Raw genomic sequence first — 25,838 nt, forward strand, 5'->3', positions numbered from 1 at the left:
ACAAGAATGTCTTACAAACATCACGCGCTCATGTTTGTTAAAACATACTTACTTGAAAGACGTGCCAATCAGTGTCTTTAACAGCCTTGTTAACTTGTGCAGTTGCTTTAGTCCATACATTTAGTAAACTATGATTTAGGAAAATTAAAAGGATTACAATTGAGCCACACTGCGATAAGCTGTGCAGACAATCTCTGTTTAACTTACAAGCAATATGACTTGGAGATGACAAGTTCATTTTCCAATTAGAATTGTACTACCTTCAACAATTAATCATGAATTTCTTACAAACTGCATGCGCACATATACATGAGTCCACAGCAAATAGTGGATGGACAGATTGGCTGTTTGGGTCTGAATTATCCCCATGAGGGAGACAATGATTGGAACTTTGGAAAAGCGGTTTAACACCAGAGATGACACGTGTGCTTTTGTTTGTATTTGCACATACGTTTTCGGTTCATGACTTTCATGGGCACAATGTCTTGACATCGATTTCCATTGTATCCTGGTAAGCACCTAAGGAGTAAAAATGGAATAAGATGCACAGCACTGACAAACACTGACAATTTAAAATAATAAAACCCCCCAAACATTCTATCTTCCAACACATTTCTTGGAATTCACATGTTTTAACTGTGATCAATCTCAGCAAACGCCTGTTATAGTACTTAAAGTGGTAAATGCACAGAACTGTTTGACGAGAACAAATGGTCACAGCATGAAGGTAAACAGCTGTAGAAATGGCGTTAAAGTATAGAAGGAACAGCAGTGACTCATTTGTGCCTGGTGTGACCTTACCAACCTCTTAATTATCAATGTGATCATTGCTTTTCTGTTTCCTTGCAGTTTGGTTGACTCATGAATCAGTGCCTTTTCATGTCCATGTAATGAGAAGCATTGATGTTTTGTTTTCACAGCAGTGAGACAGCTGACCTTCAAGCGTGATGCTACATGAACCTGTACGGACTCATGTATTTCCAACAAAGTAGTGTTGCTCAATGTGTCATAGATGTCTTCATCAAGATCTTTTTTGTATTTATTTTTGCTGCATATTTTCATTGCACACAATCCATAGTTAGGACAAAGAGGCAGAGATATCGTCTGAAGCAGTATATGACTCAACATACAAGGCCATCATCACGATGCCTCTGTGATAATGTTGGTAACAAAAATAGTTTTGAATTAGGGTCATCAGCTAAGGTTGCCCTTGTTCCAGTGCTTGGTGTTCATTGGGCCATCTTGTGGCTAATGATAGAGTAAGGGCTGGAAATACTCTTCCTGAAGACACTGATTATGGCGTGTGAGGCATCACCTTCCAACTGCAGTGCCTACTGGACTGCAGCAGTAGAGAGAAACAACAGATGAAATTCACAGGGAAGGAACAGTGCCATAAGGACAAAGGAGATGCCCATCTCCCTTCACTTGGTCAACCACAGAATGATCTCAGAGGATTCAACCAAGGGTGGAACCTATAATTTTTTCATCGGTTGCCAGTAAGGAACACACCAAGAATTAGTACATGGTACATTCAAACTGGTCTACATTATACATAACACAAAAATTACACTGGCTTGTTAATTTACAAAACACTGAGAATGCATCATCTTATATGCGAGATCTTAATAATTTGCAACAGGTAACTACAGTTAGTCGCTTAATATTAGACATGCTGCATTCAGACATTTTATTTTTATTACCTTTCATGTTACCCTTTGTAATAAACAAGTAACCCTGCTTGTTATATGGAATTCTGTGATTTTTGGTTAAAACCTCATTGTAAATGAGAACTTGTTCTTAAGTTTTCCTTGTTAAGTGAAAATGAAATAAGCTTTAAATTATTTTTACTGCAGATGATTGTGCTAAAGACTCACTTTTTCTCTTTACATTTATAGTTTTCATTGGAAACAGAGTAATATGGATGTGAAACACAGTTATCTAACATTTATGTATTCATAGGATATATGAGGCTTACATCCTGCATGCAATAGAATTACAGAACCATAGATAACCTTCCTGTGTCTGTTGGTGGACCTGGGTGAGAGAGAACTATGACCTCAACAATCTGCTCTCATGAGGATTCAGGAAAATGGGCTCTTTCCGCAGATTCAGGTATTTCTGACAATACATAATGTTGAGATGCAGAGGTAGTTTTAAAAATTTGACAGCCTCAATTTGCTTACTAAAAGGAAACAAAAGCCATTGGAGACAGCAGCTTTTTTCTGCTTAGTCACTGAAGTATTAAAGGAGAAACTTGATCTTACGGTGGACAGTAAGCGGTCCCTCCTCTTATTTGCCTGATGGAAGGCAGCCAGCCAAATTGTATTCTTGGCAATGTCAATGCTTGTGTCAAATACTTAAAGTGAGGAGCACCACAGAGCTGCAGTGATCATTTCTGGTGTTACACTCTTACTGCAAGCTATATGCAGAATGTCAAAATGTGCATGGTGACGGGAGGGAAGCAGAGGTGACATACTTCAAAAGTGCACCGGGACTCCAGTCATTTCATTACTATGTCTAGACACTTATTTCAGCTTGCTTTCCCCCATTATAGCTAGTGCACTTATTTTCTTATATTAAGCCAATAAATACTTCTGTAAAGGTCAACAGACAAGGTGACTTACTCTCTTCAACTCGAGCCCCTTCAAAATAATTCTTTTTACTGTATTCCATGGCGACACCTTTATCATGACGTTACAAAAAAGTAATCTAACTATTAATAACATTGCAGACTAGAAGCCAGTTCTGAAAGCCATCACGTCACAAAGAAAAACATCGTACTGCAGTGTATTAAAGGTAAGGGACCGCACACAGAACGTCGCCTCCACCTTCACAGCTGTGGGAGACAGAAGTCTCTTCCCCTAGTGACGACAAAGTACCGTGGTAGAGCTATAATCTGCCCATTAGCTTTGCATTCTGGGTCTTTAAAATGTAAATAACCGCCTCTCAAAATAATTAACCAAGATTAGGGCGAACATTACAGATAAAGCATGCAGACAATAAATACTAACTCGATGTTGTTTGTGTAAACCATACTTGTTGTCTAAACCTTACTTTCACAAAGAAAAGAGGTTACTCGCAAAGCCAGAAAATGCACTATCACTGTTCCCAAGGTGAACGGGAAGAGACCTGCCATAATGCAGAAGCACTCTGATGCAAGTTAGTTTTTATTAACTGGAGTGCAGAGGCGCAGGCCATGGGCCCAGATGAGGGATGACATTAATAATGCATATTGCAGAGGTCCCAGCAGACTGGGACTTCCACCTGTTCTGCCCTCAGCATATCCTCGGTTGAGAGATGTTATCGTGCTCACAATAAGCGCTCATTTGGCTCAGAATCACAGCACAGGGGCCTACGTTGGTCAGCTCTGATGTTTCAAGCTCTCCTTCTTATCTACCTGCTGCTCTCTGGTTGTGCAATAATTTACTGAAACACATCTGGACTTGAAACATCTTCTCACTAAAAATAGCTTGAGATGTAGGTGTAGTAATCGTGTCAAATATTTCATTCAAAAATTGAAACTGATTACAAAAAAAATGTGTTTTTTTGCCCTGCCTCTATTTGAACTTAATTGTACAAAACTGTCCTCATTATCAATCTAATTGGAACACTATTCAAGGACAGTCCACTTCAACATCAGATTCTCTTTGGGAAAGGGAAAAAAAAAAAAAAAAAAAAAAAAAAAAAAACTTTCCAAACTAACCTGTACACTAAGCATTTCCCCGACACTGAACTGTGTTCTTGTGCCTGACAATACACCACTTTTGAGCTCACAGATGAACGAATCAGTGCTCCGAGTGGTTGCTACCAATTGTACTGCTAGCAGCGACGGCCGTGGAGCGTAAGCTCTGCTAATACCCCCATGAAACATTTGCAAAGTGCTGGACATCCCTTGTGTCTTACCTGCAGAGGAGCCTGTCGTTGCCAGGAGCAACTTCTATGGTGAAGCATGTTCCCCCGTTCACACAGTAGTTCTTCTCTTTCTCAGGGCACTGTTTCTCATGGCTTGAGGTTTTCACAGGGGCTGTGGTGCTGGTGGCAGCTGCAGAAATATGAAAATGAGACCATGGTAAAACGGCTTGCTTTCACATGCACTCTCAGTACTTGCTCTGCCCATCTCTGAGCTGTAAAGTAACAAGAAAATTTCCAACTGCAAAATAATCTGCAACTGTAAGACAACAAAGACCTACATCAGCAGACATGATATCAGTGAAGGACGTTCTCGTACACCTACACCAGTTCAGACATATGACCTTGAGCAAAGTGCCTGATATTTAATACATCTGCTAATATTCTCTTTTAGGTTTTTTTTTTTTTTCCCCCTCGTCGGCAGATGTACACTTTGCCTTTCTGAAATATCAGAACTAAATTAAACCCTTAATAACAAGATGTACTGAAAGCTATTGATACGTACACTGTATGTTCAAAGAAGTGATATCTAGATTGAAAAAAATCATGATCAAACACACTGGCAACACTAAAAACAACGTTAATAGTGTAGTCTCTTAAACAGCATTATTAATACAATTTCATGACTACTTTTAACAAGTTCTGCAGGTCATGCTATTAAACAGTGCACCAACTGCTGTTAAATAAATCAAAAAAGATTTTGAACTTAAAGAACATTAAAAATGATTTCTCCAAGGCTCACCCGTAAAGTTTCTCTGATATCTGGACACATGGAGACGCGTTTCTCCTATCCTGCCCATCGGAACCAAGACAAGTTTCCCTGAAGGATCAATAGTTCAAGCTGTAAGCACTCTGGCTCTGCCTCTAATGCCTTTCTCGTCACTACCTGTCTGTACGCTGCAACATTTTAAATAAGCACTTTTCCATCTCTACGCCTCATCCAGACGTCACTTCTGGCATCAGAGATCTTTACGCATCGGAAATGCAGCTGCAGTGGGAAAGACGTAAGAACCTGGATGGAACGTGAACACTTTTTTTTTTTTTTTGCACCTTTAGGACATTGATATGCAAAAGGAAACGGGAGAACGTACCCAGAGGAAATGGGGTTTGCGATAAACGAGGGCACCCTCAGGCACAGACACACAGCCATGTTTCCATTCATCTCTCACTGATTAGGGGCTCAGAAACGACTGTCTAAAAAATGTCATGGCAATGAATCAATAAGCATCCCAGGCGGCTCCCAGGGGCCTCGTGCTTTGCTAGACCAGGCAGAGTGTGATTCTACATACTAATTGTTCCATTAGCAACCTCCTTCACGGAGCCAAATTTCACTAGGACCTGGTGAACATTTCTGCACACGTTCCTATTTTACTCTAGTACTTGCATCTCCATCTTCATGGTCCCTCTTAAGTTTTCGTGACATGAATGAAGCGTGAGTCAATTTTTGAAAATTAGAATGTTAAGCCTTCACTGCAGCACAAGTACATCTTCTCTTTCACAAGAGAATTGAGTTAAGGTATAGATTGTCATTTTATATATGCAATGATTTCATAGGTCACAGATTCCATCAAGCTTAAAACATTGAATGAAATTGCATTTAGACAAAAATTAAACTCTTAAAATGATTATTCTCAAGTAAAGCTAGCATTTCCTGAATAATTGACAATGTAATTGATTGCTTTTAGTTTTTAAAATCTAATTTTTTTTTCTTCTATTGTGCCAAGGCCAGTGAAAACTGCAAGTTTCTTATGACATGACATTTTCTGGTTCCTAATAAAAAGTATGAAACAGGACAGTGTATGTAGCAAAGGGTATCTTTGTTGCACCAAAAGGACTTTGCAACAATTATTATGCAATAAGTTGTATAATTAAACTTCTTAGATACTAGGAGATATCAGCATTTGCAGTTACTCAAACAAGAAAATTTTAATTCAGTGCAACCTATGTGTGAATAAGGAGGAGTATGGGGTCAGCTGGGTTTAGCTTAGCAGGTTCAGCCATCACAGTTTTTTCACATTGGCTTCACAAATTTCTCAGCATTTTTTTTTTTTTTTTTTTTTTTAAAAAAGGGTGCGAAACAGGGATGATTAAGTACACACATCCACCTCCGGAACATGAGTGCCTTGAGGAAAGGATAACCTTCCAAATGTATTTCAGAAAGTGAACCTCAAAAGTCTCCACTCGTTTTTAAATATCAACATGGCAGCAAATAAGGAATGTGACAAGAAAAAAATCTGATATTTGTAATTATATCCTTCTCTTCAATCCCTATATATCAAATATAGAAAAATTTTGAGAACCACTAAAAGCAAGCAAAATTCACATACATATTTTCTGACACTGCAGTGGTGCTGAGCATTACAATCCAACAGTAAGAAGCAACCTGCTGCCTTTTTTTGCTTGCACAAAGAAACTGAAAACTTGAATGCGGAGATGTGGTACGATGCAGCAACGGCAAGGAGTAACACACCCCACCCACTCCCCACCCTGCTCTTCGCTGACTCTACACTTGTCTGGCGATTTTGCAGTTCTTGCACATTACAATGTCCAGCCACATGTGCAGAGGCAGACAGACAGTGGTCAAGGACACGCGGCTGCACCACTTCTGCTCCCGTTTCACACGCTGCAGGAAACCAGGGGCCACCACTAAACTCCTAACAAAAATGGACCACCCTGAGTAAGGTCAGATCTCTACAATTACAAAGCACAAAACATTTCATTTTAATGGCTCTGTGGCTGTTTTCAATAAGACATAAGTATATATTTTCACAGTTGGCAATTAAATTCCTGATTAGTCATTCTTTAAAGTTAAATATTTTTATTTGGACTACAACTCTATAATCCACATTGGCTGAAGCTGCTTGTCCCAAGCGGGGTCATGACGAGCCGGAGCCTAACCCGGCAACACAGGGCATAAGGCTGGAGCGGGAGGGGACACACCCAGGACGGAACGCCAGTCCATTGCAAGGCACCCCAAGCGGGACTCGAGCCCCAGACCCACCAGGGGGCAGGACCTGGCCAAGCCCACTGCGCCTCCAACTCTATAATCCATAAAACAAAAAGGAGACCTACAATGTGTTTCAATAATGCAGTAATGTTTAGAAATGATCTTATATATCTGGCACTCATAAAAGTGAAATAATCTTGCCAATTAGAGTCATATGAATAAGGTTAAGTTAGCAGGAATGGCGATTTTAAAGACAGAGGCACTGTACTGACACGTATTCACTTGGTATTCAGGAGATACATCTGCAGTTTTTTTGCCATAACATAGTGAAGCTGATATATTATGACAGTACCAGCAGGTTATATGTCCTGAATACTCCAACTTAGCAACTCACTGGACGGTTTAATGTGGCATCAGAGAAATTCAGAACGGAAGGATGGAAAAAATCAGCCAAGGTTTGGGAACATGCTCTTGAATTCCGCTCTGTCACAACTGTATCCCCTGGTGATGCAGGAGCATTGGGGTTCGACTGCTGAACAGGTGCACCCCCAGCTGCTCTGAGATCATGACGGAGTCAGCATCTGCCTGCACATGTTCTACAATGGCAGCTCTACCTTCAAATAAATACCCAAAACATACCTTAAGATCTGATACAATGGTGGCTTTCAATAAATAAACAGACATGTTGCCTTGAACTCTAAATAAGGAAACGTATCCTGTCAGAGAAGGGCCCTTGAAGTCACATCTCCTGGATCAATAAATCGTCAGCTAATACAGGTAATACAGCTAAGTGCAGTGTTTAAATGCAAAGCTAGCAAGTGCTGCTAATTTGGGCTGTAGCAATGAGCTGCAGTCACTCCGAATCCCTGTGTCTTCACAGTCAAATATCCTACAGCAATGTACAAATCAAGTTAAAAATGCAGTCTTACTAAATTTACATTTTCCCCTCGCTGCAAAAGAGATTTAGCAATGGACTCTCCCCCGCAAACTGTTTCCTGTTGTTAAGGTTAAGCCAATATTTTGTCAGTGTGAAATAAAACATCCTCATAGCTGTCAGAGTTTACAGTTTACCAAATGTGCACCTCTTACATAAGACTAATTTAAGGAAATTAAGATAGTGTTGAATTTACTTCCACACAACAAAGCTAAATCCAGAATCCTTGGGGGTTTGCTTTGTGTCTTAATAGGGCACATAGTAAATGATTGCGTATATTTGGCAAAGGTTAGGTATAGGTCTGAAATCTGGATTTACAGGCAGAAGAACAACTTTCTGTCTGACAGGAGGGACAAGCACATTTGCTTTTCTGCCCGAGCATGTGGAATTCCACAAGACACTAAATCACTCCACAGCTGTGTTCATCCTGGGGACAGTGAACAACATAGGCTTACCTTCATCAGGATGCTTTACTTATCCAAATTTATTCAGTCTCTGTGGGTATATACACTAGCACAGTTTTTATGCTACTTCTCTGTAAAACACAAGCTATTTCCAGGAATATGCACATTTTTACAAATCCATACATGGAAAAAAGAAAAAGGTTCCGAAAAGAAACCTACTGCAATATACCTATCTTTTTTTTTTAATTTTTTTTTTTTTTTTTTAAAACTGGCGATGATCCTATGTTGAAACAATAGGAAAGATTCATTTTAATGGTCTTGCGTTGAGTATTGTTATGCTAAACCAGTGACATATCCACTACAAATGCAAATCAACCAGCCTAGCGCAATTCCATCTGGAAGCAAATCTGCTTAAGTCAAGTAGGTCTGTGAAAAATAAAATTTCACCATCTTAGTGCCCATATAAATTAAAAAAAGCCTTTTAAGTGTTCATTCCCCAGTCCTGGTTTCTGCCTGTAAGCATATTCTATAACCCTAATGAATAAGAAAAGGGAACAATATGAAAAATGCTTCCTTCTTAATGGTGAAAATTGTGTCATGGCAGAAAAAAATATTAATTTTGTAAATGACAAAAGAGAACTCATATTTCTGTATAAAGGGAAGGCTCAGTTTCCAGTGTAAATGAAATTCACATAACCAACTTCACATGAACATCAAGGTTATACAAAACAAAACTCTGGAAATTCTTTTTTTCTGAGGTGCTGAGCCAAACTCCTAAAACAGTAGCACCAAAATTTGGCAGAATAATGCATTTAAATGCATTCATTTATTCATTAAATTTATCCATTTTCAGAATTAAGCTACATACAATTATTTACAGATTTACACACCTGGGTAATTTTACTGGTCCAATTTAGGGTAAGTACCTTGCCCAAGGGTACTTCACCTACAGGTGGGATTCGATCCTGTAACTTTTGGGTTCAAAGGCACCAGCTCTAACCATGCTACCAGGTGCAAAAAAACTAAATTCATTTAAATTTAATTTCAGAAAATTAAAAAAAAAAAACTCTCATCCTTCATCTCCTTCCAAAGCCTGCACTGTTTAAAGGTCAGAGTCCAATGTTTCCTTTTATTTCATTTACAAAATAATTACAGATGAATCATCATGTCAAGTGTACTTATTGGCACATTCTACAAGCCACTTAGCTATAGAGGAGCAATAAGCCTGTTTCAGAGACCACATTGATAAGAACATGTGCCTGACTGAAAGGCTCCGGGCTGAATGGCAAATCGGAATGGCTAACATTCAAATATATTACACACTATTAAAGTTCCACTGTATGAGTTAGCGTCCAAAACCAGCTCACCATTCACATGAGTGTGCACAAAGCTAACAGTGACTGGTATTCCCATTCAACCTATGAGTGGAAAAACACCAATTACACAGCTATTAGTGCTGCTTAAGAGCTGTGAGGAAACCTGCGGTCACCAGCCACTTCCTGACAGAGGATACTCTGGGCTTATAGGTTAAAGCACTAGGGGATGCCAGACAATGGGAGAAACAGCATCTGTTTTAATCAGGAGCGTCATATGATCTGTTAATTACTCTCATGCTGATTTCCATCAATTTGCAGCCATGGTGTCTGCGTACAGAAAGCTGCCTTTACAAAATGAGAGCTGCTTCAAGGGGAACGGTCTTTCCCCTCTAACAGAGAAGTCTGCATTTTTTCTTCTGTCAGGGCGAAAGCAATTTTGCTTTAATTACTGTACTAGATCGAAAATCTTAATTTGAAAATATATATACACAAAAATTACATCATTAAAAATGGATATTCATATTTGTGTAAAATGTTGAAAGTACCTTCTAGCCAGGATCTTTTGTAAACTTTTAGGAAATAATAAAAAGAATAATCACTTTAAAGGTCCGTCTTGTCCCCCTGACATTTTCTTTGCTCTACACAAACAATGCTAACCATCACATCAGCCCTTCTCCCTAATCCATCAAGGTTATCTGCCTGGGCGGACGGAAGCGCTGGCTGCTTGGAAGAGGTAGGCCTTGGCAACACAGCCATCCTCCTAGCCCACGTGAATGCCTCTAGGGTTGTTCTCTCCCAAGCGATATGTTCAGTTGTTAGTGGGAACAGCCAACCTGATTGCGCCCTTAATTCTCCCCTGGGCATCTTGTCTCCTTTTCCTAACATATGGAGGACTTCCATGACTTGACAGCAAGCAGGTCAGGAGATGTGGAGATTTACCTGGGACCACTGTACTTCTCACCCAGCTCTCAAGAAATGAAACATCTCCTCTGTGAACTCAATCCATTTGCAAATCATATTTCTTTGTTTTTAATCAGCTGTCTTACATCTGCTGTGTGTAGCTCTCTTTTTTTTTTTTCCATTTGGTACACTAAATTGCCAGATAATAATTACCTAAGTGAACTCTGAAGGACAACATTTCTTGAAAACTTAAGTTACAATTTTTTCCTGTTCATTTTTTGGCTCATGATGACATTTACCAGCAAAATGCAGTGAAGCAGAAGGTGTATAATCAATTGAAAAGCAGAAACAAAATGTGAAGCCCATTTAGTGATTGCAAGCATACTTTAACCATGCATTGATCCCTTTAATGATATTCCTAATCACCAATTAAGTAGGCAAATTTGCTATAGCAACAAATCAAATCTGCCTCAAAAGATTTGATTGGACTTCACATTAGATATAATGTCAAGGTTTTGCTGATGTCTCTTGTTCAAGTACTCTCTCTGCAAGACTTCCATGGCTGTGACATCAACATTGTGCTGTGTGGTCACAAAACATTGAAAACATAACCTTAAGCGTCATTTCAATAAAGTGGATACGGTTAGTACTTTGGATAGTCAATTGGCAAAGAGACAATATTCCTTTTGCATAGCTTTTAGCAGGATATGTATCACTCTATTTTTTTTTTTCTTCACATTGATTCCACTGAAGTGAAACACATTCAGGTCAGCTATTTCCCTTTTTTTGTATAAGCTCCCTCTACAAGATCTTGATCTTCATGAAGTTCTCCCTACAGATCAGGGCAAAATCTTGACAGATCTCAGCAAAGCACTAAACTGTATTTGTTTACTTCACACAGGATTTAAGCACACTCCAGTACACATCCCCATCTCAGTGTGGGAGGTTTCATGTCAGAAAGCAGCACCATTCAAAAGGCAATGTAAATCCAAAATGTTACGTTCTGAAATTTACAGTGACAAGCATTCAGTACTGTAGGGTTCTACATTATGAAACAATCACATTCAAGGAGACTTGAAATAACTAGAAATACTAGACAGATTGTATATGAAAGCAGTACTAACTATTAGAGTCACAAAATATATTTAAAAAAAAAAATTGAAGCAGGATCATTCCTGCATTTGCACATTTTTGCAAGGTTGTGCCATAATGACTGTAGCAGAAGCAAGAGGGGAAACTATCCTCTAGTGCCATTTCCCAATACATCAATTGGATAAACCCCTTTACCTTAGAATTAACAATGACTCACTTGGAGAAAACAAACAGAGATGGAAAGATGACCTGACCCTTTGAAAGGTTCAGCATATCCTGCAAAGCTTAATTTGTTCTATGCCAGCAACCTTAACCAGTTGGGAAAGACACCTGCTTGTAGTGCTGAATTCCACATAAATGTGGAAATTTACAAAGAAACTGACTCATCTAGTTACAAATTCCTGAAATGATGAATGATCAAAGACACAAACATTGTTCAGTGTGCTTATTTTTCATTGCATTTGCACCACTTCAGTTTATAAAAAAAAAAAAAAAAAATTTAATTTTGTTGCAGAATGAATATGACTTGTGCTTACCTGCTGAGTCAACAGATGGCAGAAAAGTGAAAAACAAACATAATAGGTGTGTTGGATCACCTTCTCACTTCTGCACTGTTTACAGCACTAATGTCTGCTGTCTGTGACTGTTGGTGATTATAATTAATAGTTTAAGATAAACCTTGGATATAGCTATACTCTTTTTTTTCCCCCCCCCTCTTTTTTAATAGGACCTTATCCGCAAATCAAGGGATTCTTTATTAATCAATGATTCTTTATTATTCTTTAAGGGATTCCTTAAGCTTTTATAGACTGTGATATGTATAAAAGTGTCTTTGGAACTGTAGCTTTGGCATCCCTGACTGTAACCCTGATCTGTGACCCATCGGTACAATAAGTCAGCCTTCTACGCATAATGTAGAAGGCAGTATTGACTAAATGACTTTGAATTTGTCCTTGTGAATCTCCAATAACTTAGAGAACTGCACTTCCTTGGGTGCTATTGTGCAAGGCAGCACCCATGGTCAATAGAGCTCATTCTTTCATTTAATACATGTATTCTTTTCAACTTTACATTTATAAATTCTTCACACATGGTATTCAAAACCATTAGATATGCGAGTAGTTTCAAAAAAGCATTGAGGTGATCATGAAAACCATTTTAAAACATGATACTGTTTTGTTTTTAACCATCTGCAGACTAGTGTTACAGGCTACAGAGAAACAGCATATTGATGGTGGACATTTCACAAGACTACATAAGGTCATTGATTCCACAAGGGGACTGTTCTTTATATATCTGTACCCTAAGCGTAATTCAGTTACAGTATGTCCTTCCACCATTGTGGACAGGTCAAAAGAAACAGAAAATGGCCATGCTTCTGAACAACAAAAAATGTAGCATGTAAAGACAGGCACCAAATAAAGAAACATTACCAACTAAAGCAGAGGAAAGGCTGCACTTGTTTCATTTGCTGACATCATTCCACCAGTGATATATTTATTTATTTTATTTATTTATTTATTTTTTTTTACAAAAGCCCATACATGACAATTTTACCAGATTGGACAATCATGTCAAGACATATCTATTACTGCAACTGCTATGACAGGAAAGACAACAATCAACTACGAGTAAAGATACAGCAAGGATTTCAACACCTGTCATGATTTACTGGTCAACTTTTTTTGCTAAAAAATGTTAACTTTCTATTATTCACTGCCTGCAAAATGAACACCACTACAGAGTTCCCTGAGATTTAATGCAATATTTCCATCATAACATAGTATATCCTTGAAATATAAATCATGTATATGCAGGTCCACATACTTTTATAGAAAACAAGGAATTAAAAACATTAAATGGAAAATATTATTTCACTTTTAATATTAAACAATGCATTGATTTAATATAACTAATTTGTTCTTCGTTATCACACTATTTTAATCTCTGAATGATTATGTACAGGAATCACAGCTCTCGAGTTACTAGGAGTGAATTAATGAAAGGCAAAAGTGCATTCAATCAGTCTTCGGTGTGTCACAGCCAGTCAGAATTTATTTCCTATAAACACTTCCATTTAATGAAGCAGTTAATTTCACCGATTGACTCTCCTACATCAATGTCATCCACCAAAAGGAAGTAAGTGCATCCCTGTCATTTTTTTTTTCAATTATTGGTCTGTTAAAACCAAGCCACAATGATATCTTTACAATAATCTTTTCCAAAAAGTCTGACTAGTAATTGAAATAATTTGAACATCAAAAATTTAAGAAAAATGGTTACAAATTATTGAAAAACTTGACAGGAAAAACAATTTTATTGTACAAAAGTATTTTGCTAGCTGACACCTGGTTCTTTAAAAAAGTATACCAGTCCTCAGCATATATCAAGGTAATAGAACACCAAAAGCAAGAATTTGTTTAAGAATGTCACATGGTTCCTGAATGAGACAAACTGATCCTTCATACCAAATAATACATTTCCAGCTCCCTCTCTCAATATCTACACATTGCATAAAGGTAAACTGGAGAATGACAGTGGACGTGATGAAAAACAAGAACAATAAACTAATTCTAGTAGGGGACCAATCCCCTCTGGCAGAGGCTCTATTTCATCCAGTTTCACCAGTGGTATTAGAGCTCAAAGAAATGGTACTGGGAATAATAGTAAGGTTTGTGAACATAAGGAGAAGTAAACAGTTCTGTGTGGGTGGGTGTGTGTGTGGTGCACATCAACTCCAAGGAGGAAGAGAAGGGGAGAGGAAAGAGAGAGAGAAGAGGAGAAAAAAAAAAAAAAAAACTGTTGAGACTCTACTACAGACTCGAAATAAAAGTCTCAGTAGCATATACAGGTGTGTCAGCTTTTCTTTAGCATGAATTTCTAATGTCAAACTTGCATGCTGAGCAAACATGAATGACACCTTTACCTTCCTCTGTACTGGTGGGACTCCAGAATGTAAGGCCCCTTTAATTGAACTGCAGATGACTCAGCTACTCTGAGGGCTTTCAGTTTCGAGGTGCGGAGGCGAGAGGTAGAGATCAGGGATTGTGCGTAATCGACTCACCGACTGATGGTGGTTTTACTGCCTTACAATAATTACGACTACCATTAGCCCTTATGGAGGACATGTCCATGCATACTTACCTATATTTTAAAGTCTCTCCCCTCCCCAGAGAGAGCTTTTCACACTCGTGAAGGGGTTGATGGTTGTGTGTTGAATGTTTCATGATCTACCATACATGAATTGCTGGACTGACAGCAGATGAAAAGTATGAGATGTTACCACTCAAAGTGTGTGGTTCAGCAGGCCACGCAAAGTCATCCAGACACTTGGACTTTACTAAGAGGCATAATGAAACTGGTCATGATCCATTATGCTGCTGGCACAAGTCCAACACAGTAAATGACAAGTGAACGAAACAGGGCAGGAAGAGTGTGCATGTGGGCACGTTTCTCCTCATGACTGGACTGCACCATAAAAAGCCTCTGCACACATCACCTTAAAGATGGCACAACACAAGAGACTAATACAGTAGACAGCATACTACAGTACTGACCATACCTGAGCTGTCTCCTAACAACTACACTTATATTAAAAATACAGTAGTAAAAATATATATATTTTATTTACAGATATGCATTAAAAAACACATCAAAGAGCTTGGTTCACTTCCTGTTAGTACACAGATGACCAGTGTCATATTACAAACTGGCAAAAAAGAAAAACTAAAGGGCCATTTTCCACATCTATCACTGATGGGTGCGGGACAACAGATCAACATTGTAATTATATGCATGCTAAATGCAATAAATCTTCTTTTGTATCCAGTTGGCCTTGGTAAGCTCTCAAAAACTCCACTGCAGTGTTTAATTTATCTGTGCTTAAAAGTACAGGGTGAAAGGAGGGGGAGGGAAAAAAAAAAAGGGGTTTTGCATTAGTTTTCTCTGCTACAGTCTAAATGGTTGTCCTAGTATTATTACTTTTACTGAATATATTAAGAAAGACTTTTTAGATGCATAATTTAAGACAGAAGAGGCTTGATGTAAATTATTTCCCTCCGAGACAGTGTTGAATTTATCATTGGATCATTTTGTCAAACTTTCAGAATGACAAATATGCAACCCTAAGGCCAAATGAATGAAGAAACCCCTAAAAGCAGGCGACGAGAAGTACTCATTTGAGGGAGAGAAAAAAAAGCATCTGATCTCTTCTTAGTAAATGATACACTAACTTCGGCTGCAATTCAAAGGATCACTGTTCTTCACGTAAGTAGATAATGGACTCCGTTCAGGAAGCACACAGGAAGGAATTTTTAATTTTAATTTTTTTTTTGTATTACTACCATCACTACCTCCTTCCCCCAAACAACCGAACTCTTAGCAAGTTAAAGACATGTCCTTGTAAAGGACAAGGCCACCCCATTTCTTTCCTGCTGAGTCACTGAAGAGACACAAAGGATACACACCAAACCATTAGAGCAATTTGTTTTGAATGAAATAAACGCAATGGCAATGTCTCTCATTGATAACTTACTGCCAGATGTCACTTCACGTTACTCTTAATTAAATTAGGAAGTGTTGCCTCAGGTGGCCTTTTGTCTAATGAATTAACCTTTTGACCCCATTTCAAGGGCTTTGTGTATTTAAAGAGAGTCAAAATGAGAAGATGACTTTTTCAGCTTCTGGTCTGAAAGTAACATATCACTTAATTAATGCATATATTCAAATTTAATTTATTAAAAGAATACTAAAATCTTGCATGAACCAGTTAAGAACATGTTCTGGTTTTGCAGCTAACACCTACGGGTCTTTTGAAATTTGTGTAAAATTAGCAACCCACCAAACCATTATTATTTTTTCTGCATGTAAACATGAGGTTTAAGAAAAGCGTTCTTTTAATTAAAACTTTTCTTTAAAATTTTTCAATTTTTTAATATCACATACTGTATGACAACACATAACAATATTACATTTTCTTAAGCAGCTGAATAGAATATTTACATTTATTTAGTAGATGCTTTTTTCCAAAGCAACTTCCAATGAACTCTATGTAGTGTTATCAGGCCTTTCCAGCCCTGTCCCAACATTCCTCCCAAAGTCCAAAGACATGTTTCAGCTTAATTGGTGGCTCTAAAGTGACTATAGAGTGTGAATGTATGTGAGACTGTGTGATTGCCCTGCACTATACTGGCACCCTAACAGCGTGTACCCTTTCCAGTGTAGTGCCCAATGCTTCCTGAACAGCTTCTGGACTGCAGTGAGTCTGAATTGGACAAACAGTTAACAAAAGTGAGTGATCTGAGTACATTTTTATTTATTAAAGCAACTGCTGACAGATATTAATATTTAAAAAAACTCAAATGTGATTTTAGAGTTCCCTTACCCTTTGAATTGCATTAAATAAATAAAAAAAAAAAAAAAAAAAAAAAAAAAAAAAAAAAAAAATGCAGATTTGCCAAAACAACAAATGAAAAGACCATAATTAACTTCAAAATTAAATCTCTCAGACAATTATAACTAAGAAGAATAATGAAAGAGATTACCCAATTTTTTCTGGTACTCAATTTGCGTGGCCAGGGGAGGGACAGAGGGGCGGGTAGTCACTGTCTGAATTGTGGAATCAAATTTATTTACTCTTGAGTTGTATGACAATATGTCATTACCTTTTTGTGTGATGTAATGAAGCAGTGCGCAGATGAAAAGTGCCCCAGACACCTACGGGTGATGTATTTTGTGGCTGTCACGCACGGCGACAAATATCCTAGCCATGTAATCTAATTATATCTGAATATGGCGCTCCATGATGGCTGTGATGTTGAAAATGGCTGCTAATACCAGCAAGAATGTTGTCTGCTGGAGGACTGTTAGTATAAAGCAAACTTTAGTGCCTATAAAGCATCTGATCTCTTATTAAAAAAAATTCCAAAAAGACTTTTGTCAGCTATAGGAAAGGGGTGAAGCACCGTTTTGTCACTTATACCCACAGGCTGCATGTAAAAGTTGATCTACTTCCACAATTTGAGGACCAATTTTACACAGTATGGTTTTGCACAAAGAAATAATTGATCATTTTATCAATTTTTATCAATTTTCTCAATGTAATGCATAAGTTGTACTTTTACTGAGTTGTACATTGCTTTGGACAAAAGAGTCTGCTAAATGAATAAATGTAAAATCATAAGAATATAATTAGACATTTTGGCCAAAATCCACTCAAAAGACAGCTAGTACATTTAAAAATTCTGTTACAGACGTTGCAAAAAAAGTTGTACATTCCCTTAACAGTTATTTAAGAATGAAAAGCTATTCCACACACTGCAAAAATGGTCAGAACACAGAAGTTACCCATTAGTTCCAATTAATCATTAATTCTTACAGAGGTTAAAAACTACAGCTGTTTCAGCCTAATGTGTAAAACATATTTTACCATTTCTTTCCAGGCTCACAATACTACAAGAGAGGTGGTCCATGCTGACACATACAGTGTTATCATTATTTTAGGTAAACCTGTAAGTAACATGACAACATAATGATGATCATATATTAAGACCGGGTTAGTCCTTTGGGCAAATTCATAAGTTGAACATAAACACAGAAAAAAGAAAAAATGGACAAAGTGTCAAACTAAGGGGGAGGATCAAAGCCTATTCATTATGATTGCAACAATGGGTTTCTTATAATATTGTCAGGACTTGTGTAGCGATGCAATCTGTCCACCACTTGTAAGAACTCGCTGAAAAGGAGTGCTGTAGTAGACGCATCCCATTGGTATGCAAAACACAGGAAAGACAGCAGTCTGCTGCAGTAATAGTACAATAGGCCCTTCGAGTGTGAAAGCTCGGGGGGGGGGGGGCACAGGTATACACCATTATTTCTGGGTAATTCTCTACAGGCCTACAATTTTGTTACCACACGTCACGTCATGTCCCGGTCGACACCTACGCTTTTACCAGTTTCCCAATAATGATAAGCAGTAACCTACTGAACGTGCCATAAATGGGCTGTTTTTTTACCCAGCTTGGTATTTCCTTGCTCCAGTTGTCCACTTTGACATTCAAGGGATAACTCATTTTATAGCTCTGTGCAATTAATCACTGCCATCTTGTTGCAGCAGATCTGCCATTTCCTGATGAGGTTTTGTTGACTATTTCTCCTGGGGCATCGACCTTGAGCACAAACAATTTCCACAAATGGGGAACAAGCAGGTGTGTCGAGGCACCCTTAATGCACACACTTTTCACTGGCACTCTGCTGAAGCAGACCAATATTAAATATTCTTCCAAAATTATATAGACCGTGAGTAATGTTTGTTAAACGCTTATCTACAGGAGGCAAAGGAGCATTTCCATTCGCGAATGAATATCATTCAGTATTTCTGCAACATTTTATTCAATATTTTCACTCAGAAGACTGCAAGAAGAGAAAAAGGGATAAAATATGAATATTTCCTTCTATTCAGTGAAGTAAAATCAAAGTTTCATTGCATACTGATAGTGAATGGTTTTAAGCAATACCTGAAAAGGTCATTAAACTCCCCAGCTAACATCTTAAAAGGCTTTTAGTGTTTGACCTCACAAGGGGCAAGTTATTAATGGAAAAATCCACCTTTTGTGCGCTAGAACAAGAAGTGTGCATTGAAAATAGCCTGAGCAAAGGCATAGCCCTCGCCATCTGTTTGTTCGTCTTTCTGTACGGCTTATAGTGCCGTTTTCCGTTTCCACAGAACGAGGCTGCATCTCTGCAGGCCACAGACAGCGTTGCTATCGGTTTCACATGCTTTCCTGGTGAGACAGTTGAACTGCTCTCAGGATATTGATTTAGACTGAAATTACCAAAGTGGCCAATTGCATTTCCATTTCAGGGCTACACAATTGATCTTGCCTTTAAAAAAGAAAAAAAGGAGAGCTTTATCCCCACTTTACAGCAGTGCTTAATTCATCTAATGACCAAACGGCAAAAGAAGCGTTTGCTGCCCGAACACTACATTTAGAAAAATATGAGCCAGAAATAGTATAAAACTGTGTGTGTCCTCTGAACTGAAGTGACATTCCCCTATTTACAGCAAATGTACATACACGCAGAGAAACTCTTGCCATTATTGACAAACAACTGAATTAAGGTCAAACGGTAACATCAAAAAATGAATACATTGTACTATTGCTGCCAGAAGTATTCAGTACTTCATAATTCTTGCCAGTACCAAAATATTTATGCACAAAAATCCAAGGCTTTAATGCAAATTAAACGGTAATCTTAAGCAGGGAAAAAAAAATGTCAGAAATTGGTGACAATTAGTGTTAGCGTCGGAAATATTCATTCATCAAATTTCAAAAAACAAATACAGAAAAAAAACACCAAAATATTCTGATTAGAAAATATATATAGCAGCTGTCAATGTATTAGTCTCTAATTTCATGTCACATAACAGCTCTACTACAAAGACTTCACAAATACATTTCTTCATTGCATCTTACTATAGCATATATAAATTACAAACACATACACAATCTGACGTTATGGTCTGTATCGTTAAGATGGATAATGGATATCTCCTTGTAGAGATAATGTTTTAGTTGTAATTCTCAGCCAGAAATTAACCTAAATTTCCCAAAAACAAGTACTCTCCACAAAAATAGATTTAAAATTATCTAATTTTATTCCTTATTTTCAATATAAATCAAATTTAATGGGCTTTCAAAACTTCTTCACACAGAGAAATTAATCATGTCAGAATTCCATATTGTTATTCATAATATTCCAGTCTTTGAAACAGTTTTGACTAATTTGTAGTCAGAAGGTGTTGACAGAGAAGGTTTAATGGACACTACAGCTTTCACAAGCAATACCAAGGGACAGAACTGGATAATTAATAAAATTGATATTTTTCTTGGTATGTCTATCATTGCAATAAATCATTAATACATACAAGAAAGTCTTTTTTTTTTTTTTTAAAAAAAGTCATTCCTTTGACTTGCAGTAACTAAGAAAAACCTTAAGAATTCCTTGGCTTTATGAGAAGGCACGAACAGATGATCATGTCTATTATTCTCCATAATTGATTCACAAGGGAAAACAACTTGGTTTATTTAAATATGAATATGTTTTTGCTTGCTTCTTTACGTTTTCCTGTGAAGTCTTGTGTAAATACATTATCATGCTACCTCAAGAACCTCAACTTCAATAAATTATATATGAAGTGAAAAAAAATGTGGTGGTGAAGGTGAAGTGTCACTTTAATTCTTGGGTATAAAATTTGATTCCAGATGAATTCCATTCACTTTCACATGCATGCCCATTAGCACATTCATTGTGAGGTAACTTGTCTGTAATGTGGTGATTTAGTAATTAATAAATAAATAAATACATACATACAATAAATTTCCTGCCATACAGCTAAGACTTCAGATAAAGGAAATTATACTGGGGTAAACTGAATTTTTTCTACAGAAACTAAGGAAGCCATTAACAGAATGAATTTTCTGAATAACTTATAATAATGTAACATAACTGTTTATAATGGGGGGGGGGGGGAATCATTCTACATTGCAGTAAAAAGAAACTCTCTCAGAGGTTTATGGTTATTCCTGACAGCTAGTAGTACCCTTGCCTTTCTGAGGATAACATTTTCTCCTAAACTTTGACATGACTACAACACCAAGGCCACCGTGCAAAATATTGGAGATGGACAGAAAGTACACACAGTGTTGCTCCCATAATTTTACACAGTGAAACTAAATTTCAGTTACTCGGTCTTATTCACGACCTGACAAAGATCCATTACAACATCACAGCTCTTGTCCTCACCTCATAAATACAGTGCAATGGTCCAAAATCTGTTTACCGCCTATTGAATATTAGGCCATGGACCTTCAACTATAAAGTGTATGGTCATCGTATTTATAGAAATGTACAGCAAACCAACTAGAATGCATAAAGTACCATTCACTGCAGAAATCTTGACATTTGTGGAATTGCTTTTCTGAGTATGAAGGACACCATGATTGTAGTAGTTTAGCTAGTTGACTAAAATATTGTAGCTGTGTGTGTAAGGACAATCAGAATCTTGCATGAACACAGACTTTCCATAATGCTGTGACATTAACATAAAAAAACTGACAAGGGTTCTACGTGAAATCTGAAGTTAGACACATCATGACGACACACACACACAGTCTGAAACCGCTTGTCCCAAGCGGGGTTGTGGCAAACCGGAGCCTAACCCAGCAATACAGGGTGTAAGGCTGGAGGGGGGGGGGGGGGGGGGGGGACACACCCAAGACGGGACGCCAGTCCGTCGCAGGGCACCCCAAGCGGGACTCGAAGGCCGGACCCGCCAAAGAGCGGGACCCATCCAAACCCGCTGCGCCACCACGCCCCCCCACATGATAATGATGATAAATAATACTGTACAGGGAGAAAGAACTTCAGGTACTTAGAGGGGACTAAAAATATGAGCAATGGCTCTTAATAGAGCACTGCACAAACACTGGGGGCGCTTTAGACTTGCATGAACAGTCCTCCAATTGTTATGTCTCACTTAAAGCAATGGCAGTAAAATAAATAAATAAAAGCCTACTGATGGAGACGGAAGTGAAATAGGACTGCCCTAAGACCGGAGGAGGCTGGCAACATTCCAGACATAATTCTCCTGGCTTTCAAAATCAGGGTGGAAAGCAGTTAGTGGCTAGATAGCATTACTGGGATTGTCTTTCTCTGCATCGTGAGGATGGAGGGGAATCAATTAGTCTGCAGCCGACTCTGACCTTGAAATGGAGCTCAGCCCGAGAGGAGGAAGTCTCCTCAAGCCACAGCACTGCATTGTAGGAAGCTGCATGTTTGCTATCGATTGGAGCACTTCTCATTCACTGCAAACAGAACTTGCACGGACATGGATCTTAGGACCTTCTTCACGAGCCCAGGTTGATGAGCTTAACTGTCATTCACATTTGTATTTCAGCACCAGGGAGGGGGGGGAAAAAAAAAAAAAAAAAAAATTAAGTAATTACATTTATTTATTTGGCAGACACTTTTCTCCAAAACATCTTCCAATGAACTCTATGTAGTGCTATCAGCCCACACACCTTATTCACCAAGGTGACTTACACTGATAGATACACTACTTACAATGGGTCACTCATCCATACTTCAGTGGAACACACTCTCTCTGTCACTCTCACTCACTCACTCACTCAAGGGGTGAACCTGAACAGCATGTCCCGTGTGCGTGTGCGCGAGTGATGGAGAAAGTGGGAGAGGGAGTGAGAGAGAGAGAATTAATGGGACAAAGGCAATGATTTTGATTCCCTCAAGGTTTTTTTCCCCCCATAGCTGGTACTGTTGATTTAAAGGGAGTATCAAAATCACAAAATACCTAGGTGAGGTAGTCATTCTTTCAGAGTGTAGTCACAGGAACTTGTGTTACTACAGACAGGACACAGCATGCCCACTTGCAGCCAGAGAGCTCAACAATACACTTACATTATCAGCAAACAAACAGGACTGAATACATATACATGTATGTATTATGAACCTATACCAAAAAAAAAGCACAAAATTCCATAGAGCGCATGTTCTAATAGAAGCAAGCGACAATGCACTTGAAAATAAAAAAAGATACTCAAGAAAACCAATATGATACTGCCCTGCACCTTTAACTATTTCTGCTGATATCAAATCTGGATTTATCAGTGATTCGCCATACGTTTTTCAAATACATTCAATTATAAAACCACGCTATAGTACATCCATGAACCTGTCAGCTTTGTTGCAATATGCAGACATATGGGTTTTTTGACACTACCTAAAACACTTCAAAAGAGAAGTTTAAAATAAATGGAAATGGGATGTTAATGAGATACAAGACATGATGAAACGTTCAGAAACAAGGTGCATATGCCAGGTACTTACAGAACTTGGGAATATAAATGTCATTAGATTCCAGAGTGGGCTCAGGATATGAAGTTGGTGTCGCCTTTCTTATGGATCTGGTGGTTGTGGGTGGTCCTGGCCAGGCAGGTGCGTTGGTGCGGAGCGTTAGCGCTGCAGTAGGATTGTAGTGAGTCACTTGAGGGGACAGGGGCCCGAAGGGTCCCTCTGTGGGTTCATTTTTAGGAAAGGTTTCACCATGTCCCGCGGTGGGCGTGAAGAGAGTCGAGTCTGAGAATAGCTTTGGGAGCCCCAAAGTGGGGTCTGCCACAAGAACAGGATCCTGTCCTATTCGTTTCGGGTCCAGGTGCGTGGGTGGCTCGTACTCAAAGATCTTGTCCACGAAAACCCACTTGAGGCCGGCCGTGCAGAGAGCCAAGCTAAGCAAGCAGGCAAGAATGGGCAGTATGCAGATCTTCTCCGAGCGCAGGCAGCCACGCACCTGGTCCACTTGCATACAGATGCAGCAGGTACCTGCCAGGCCCGCCAGCCCCAGGGGGGCACCCCTCTCCATGCTGTCATTGCCACCTGCCGCATCCACCACCGCTTCTTCCCCAGGGGCTGCGCCCGAGATGGTGGGGGACGTCGAACCAGGAGGGGCAACTAGCCCTGCAGAGGAGTCTTCCGCTCCCTCCGACATCCTCTCTCTCGGAAAAAGATCTACAAACGTCACTGGGACTCTAACTCAGGGTGTTACAGAGCAGCAGCCACAGCAGCAGCAGGAGGCGGGTATAATAAAGTGCATCTTCCATTATCGCATCAGGTTGTACGTGCAGCGGAGAGACAATGCTCTTCAGGAATCGGGGAGTAACCTTTTTAAGGTCTCATAAACACAGCGACACACACAACGGAGTTCTTTCGGGAACGGCTTTCAAGGCATCCTGCCCGCTGACATACAGAGCGCATACGAACACACCTATAAATATAAAAACACTAACAGAAATGAATGGAAAAAGAGGAAAAGTTGTTCCAGACGCCTTCTTTTTTAGTCCACTTCAGAGTGCAATCCCAGAGAGGGACCCTAAGCCCACTCACCTGCACACTTTGGAATGAAAGCCAGCCGACTTGGAAGCAGCTGGGACAGGGCGTAGAGGCAGCAGAGAAGGTGGGAGCAGCGGTTGTGTGGGCAACATGCTGTTGTTCTCAGGCAGCAGCTGAGGCAGGCTGTGCTGCTGAGTATCAGCAGGTGTCCGTTCTTGCGGAAGCACCGGGAAATCGTACCATCGTCATTCAGGGAGAGGAGCTTCCACAAGGCGGAAGAGGAGCGAGTGTGGATACTCCCCTTTTTCTCTCTCTCTCTCTCTCTCTCTCTCTCTCTCTCTCTCTCTCTCTCTCTCTCTCTCTCTCTCTCTCTCTCTCTCTCTCTCTCTCTCTCTCTCTCTCTCTCTCTCTCTCTCTCTCTCTCTCTCTCTCTCTCTCTCTCTCTCTCTCTCTCTCTCTCTCTCTCTCTCTCTCTCTCACACACCCCCCCCCATCAACTATGTCCACACTCCTTCTCCTACTCTGAATACAGAAGCATACAGCTAAGCAATTTGTACTTGATCCAATTAAGAAGAACGGCCACGAATCAAAGGCAAGCAGACAGTTTTTTTTTTTTTTTTTTTTTTTTTTATTTCCTTCTTACTCCTTGTTGCTTGAACTATTGATTATGCTAATATAACAAGCTGAGGGTATAGCTGAACTGGCAAAGCCGACATATGATGCTTCCCCCAGAGACGGACTGTTTTTATATTGCTCATCTGTCTTCCATTTAAAGAATTTAAATATATTTGTTCACGTCCAAGATGACTACGGAAAGGGGATTATGGAATAAAGCAGACATTGACTCACACTGCAACCATACATTTGAAAATTAATTTGTATTCTGCCACCACAACTCAAATCATTTTTCTCTTTTTCCATTTCCTGAGGTCATACACAGATATCGCTAGTAGCCATTATGAACCTACCCTTTTTCTTGTAATAACTACATTTATCATTAACGTATCTTTGTTCCACTGACACAGTGGACTACCAGTACCATGAAGGCTGTCCATAAACAGCACTAACTGGATATTAATAATGGATGAAACCAGACTCCTTCAGTTGAAGTGGTGAAGGAGGAAATAGCCGCATTTCATTTTAAAAAGTAGTTTTGCCCTAGCTTCTGCAAAACTAACGACTGTGTAATAAATAAGTATTTTAAGGATGTTGCCAGTAGTGATACCAGCAGGCTTTAATTAATAACCTGTGTGTTGTTTGTCAGATGGATAATTAGCATGAACTGACTACACTGGGGGGGGGCTTTCATCAACTTCTTCCTACTGGGAGACGTAGATGTTCACACAGCATTAACTGTCTGGTCATGCTAATTTAGTCCCATGATAAAAAAGTGAGCTCTTCCGTCACACAATGAATTAGAGCTGCTTTGA

The 25,838-nt window shown here is 39.0% G+C and overlaps 1 protein-coding gene across 7 annotated transcripts in view; it reads right to left on the reverse strand.

Moving 5' to 3' along the window:
• Positions 1–25,838, reverse strand: part of nrg1 (neuregulin 1) — a 61,986-nt gene that overhangs the window by 12,138 nt on the left and 24,010 nt on the right. For 2 of the 7 annotated variants that reach the window (XM_029252621.1, XM_029252620.1), the window contains exons 1-3: positions 23,410–24,740; positions 3,904–4,042; positions 452–519 (exon numbers count right to left, since the gene is read on the reverse strand). In XM_029252621.1, coding sequence (XP_029108454.1) covers positions 452–519; positions 3,904–4,042; positions 23,410–24,067 — 865 coding nt within the window. In that variant the 5' untranslated portion in view covers positions 24,068–24,740. Of the gene's footprint in view, positions 1–451; positions 520–3,903; positions 4,043–23,409; positions 24,741–25,838 lie in introns of those variants that run through there. The other 5 variants (XM_029252623.1, XM_029252622.1, XM_029252624.1 and 2 more) reach the window with 4 other exon arrangements.

This window comes from Scleropages formosus, chromosome 6, assembly GCF_900964775.1.
Source record: "Scleropages formosus chromosome 6, fSclFor1.1, whole genome shotgun sequence".
Lineage (NCBI taxonomy): Eukaryota > Metazoa > Chordata > Actinopteri > Osteoglossiformes > Osteoglossidae > Scleropages > Scleropages formosus.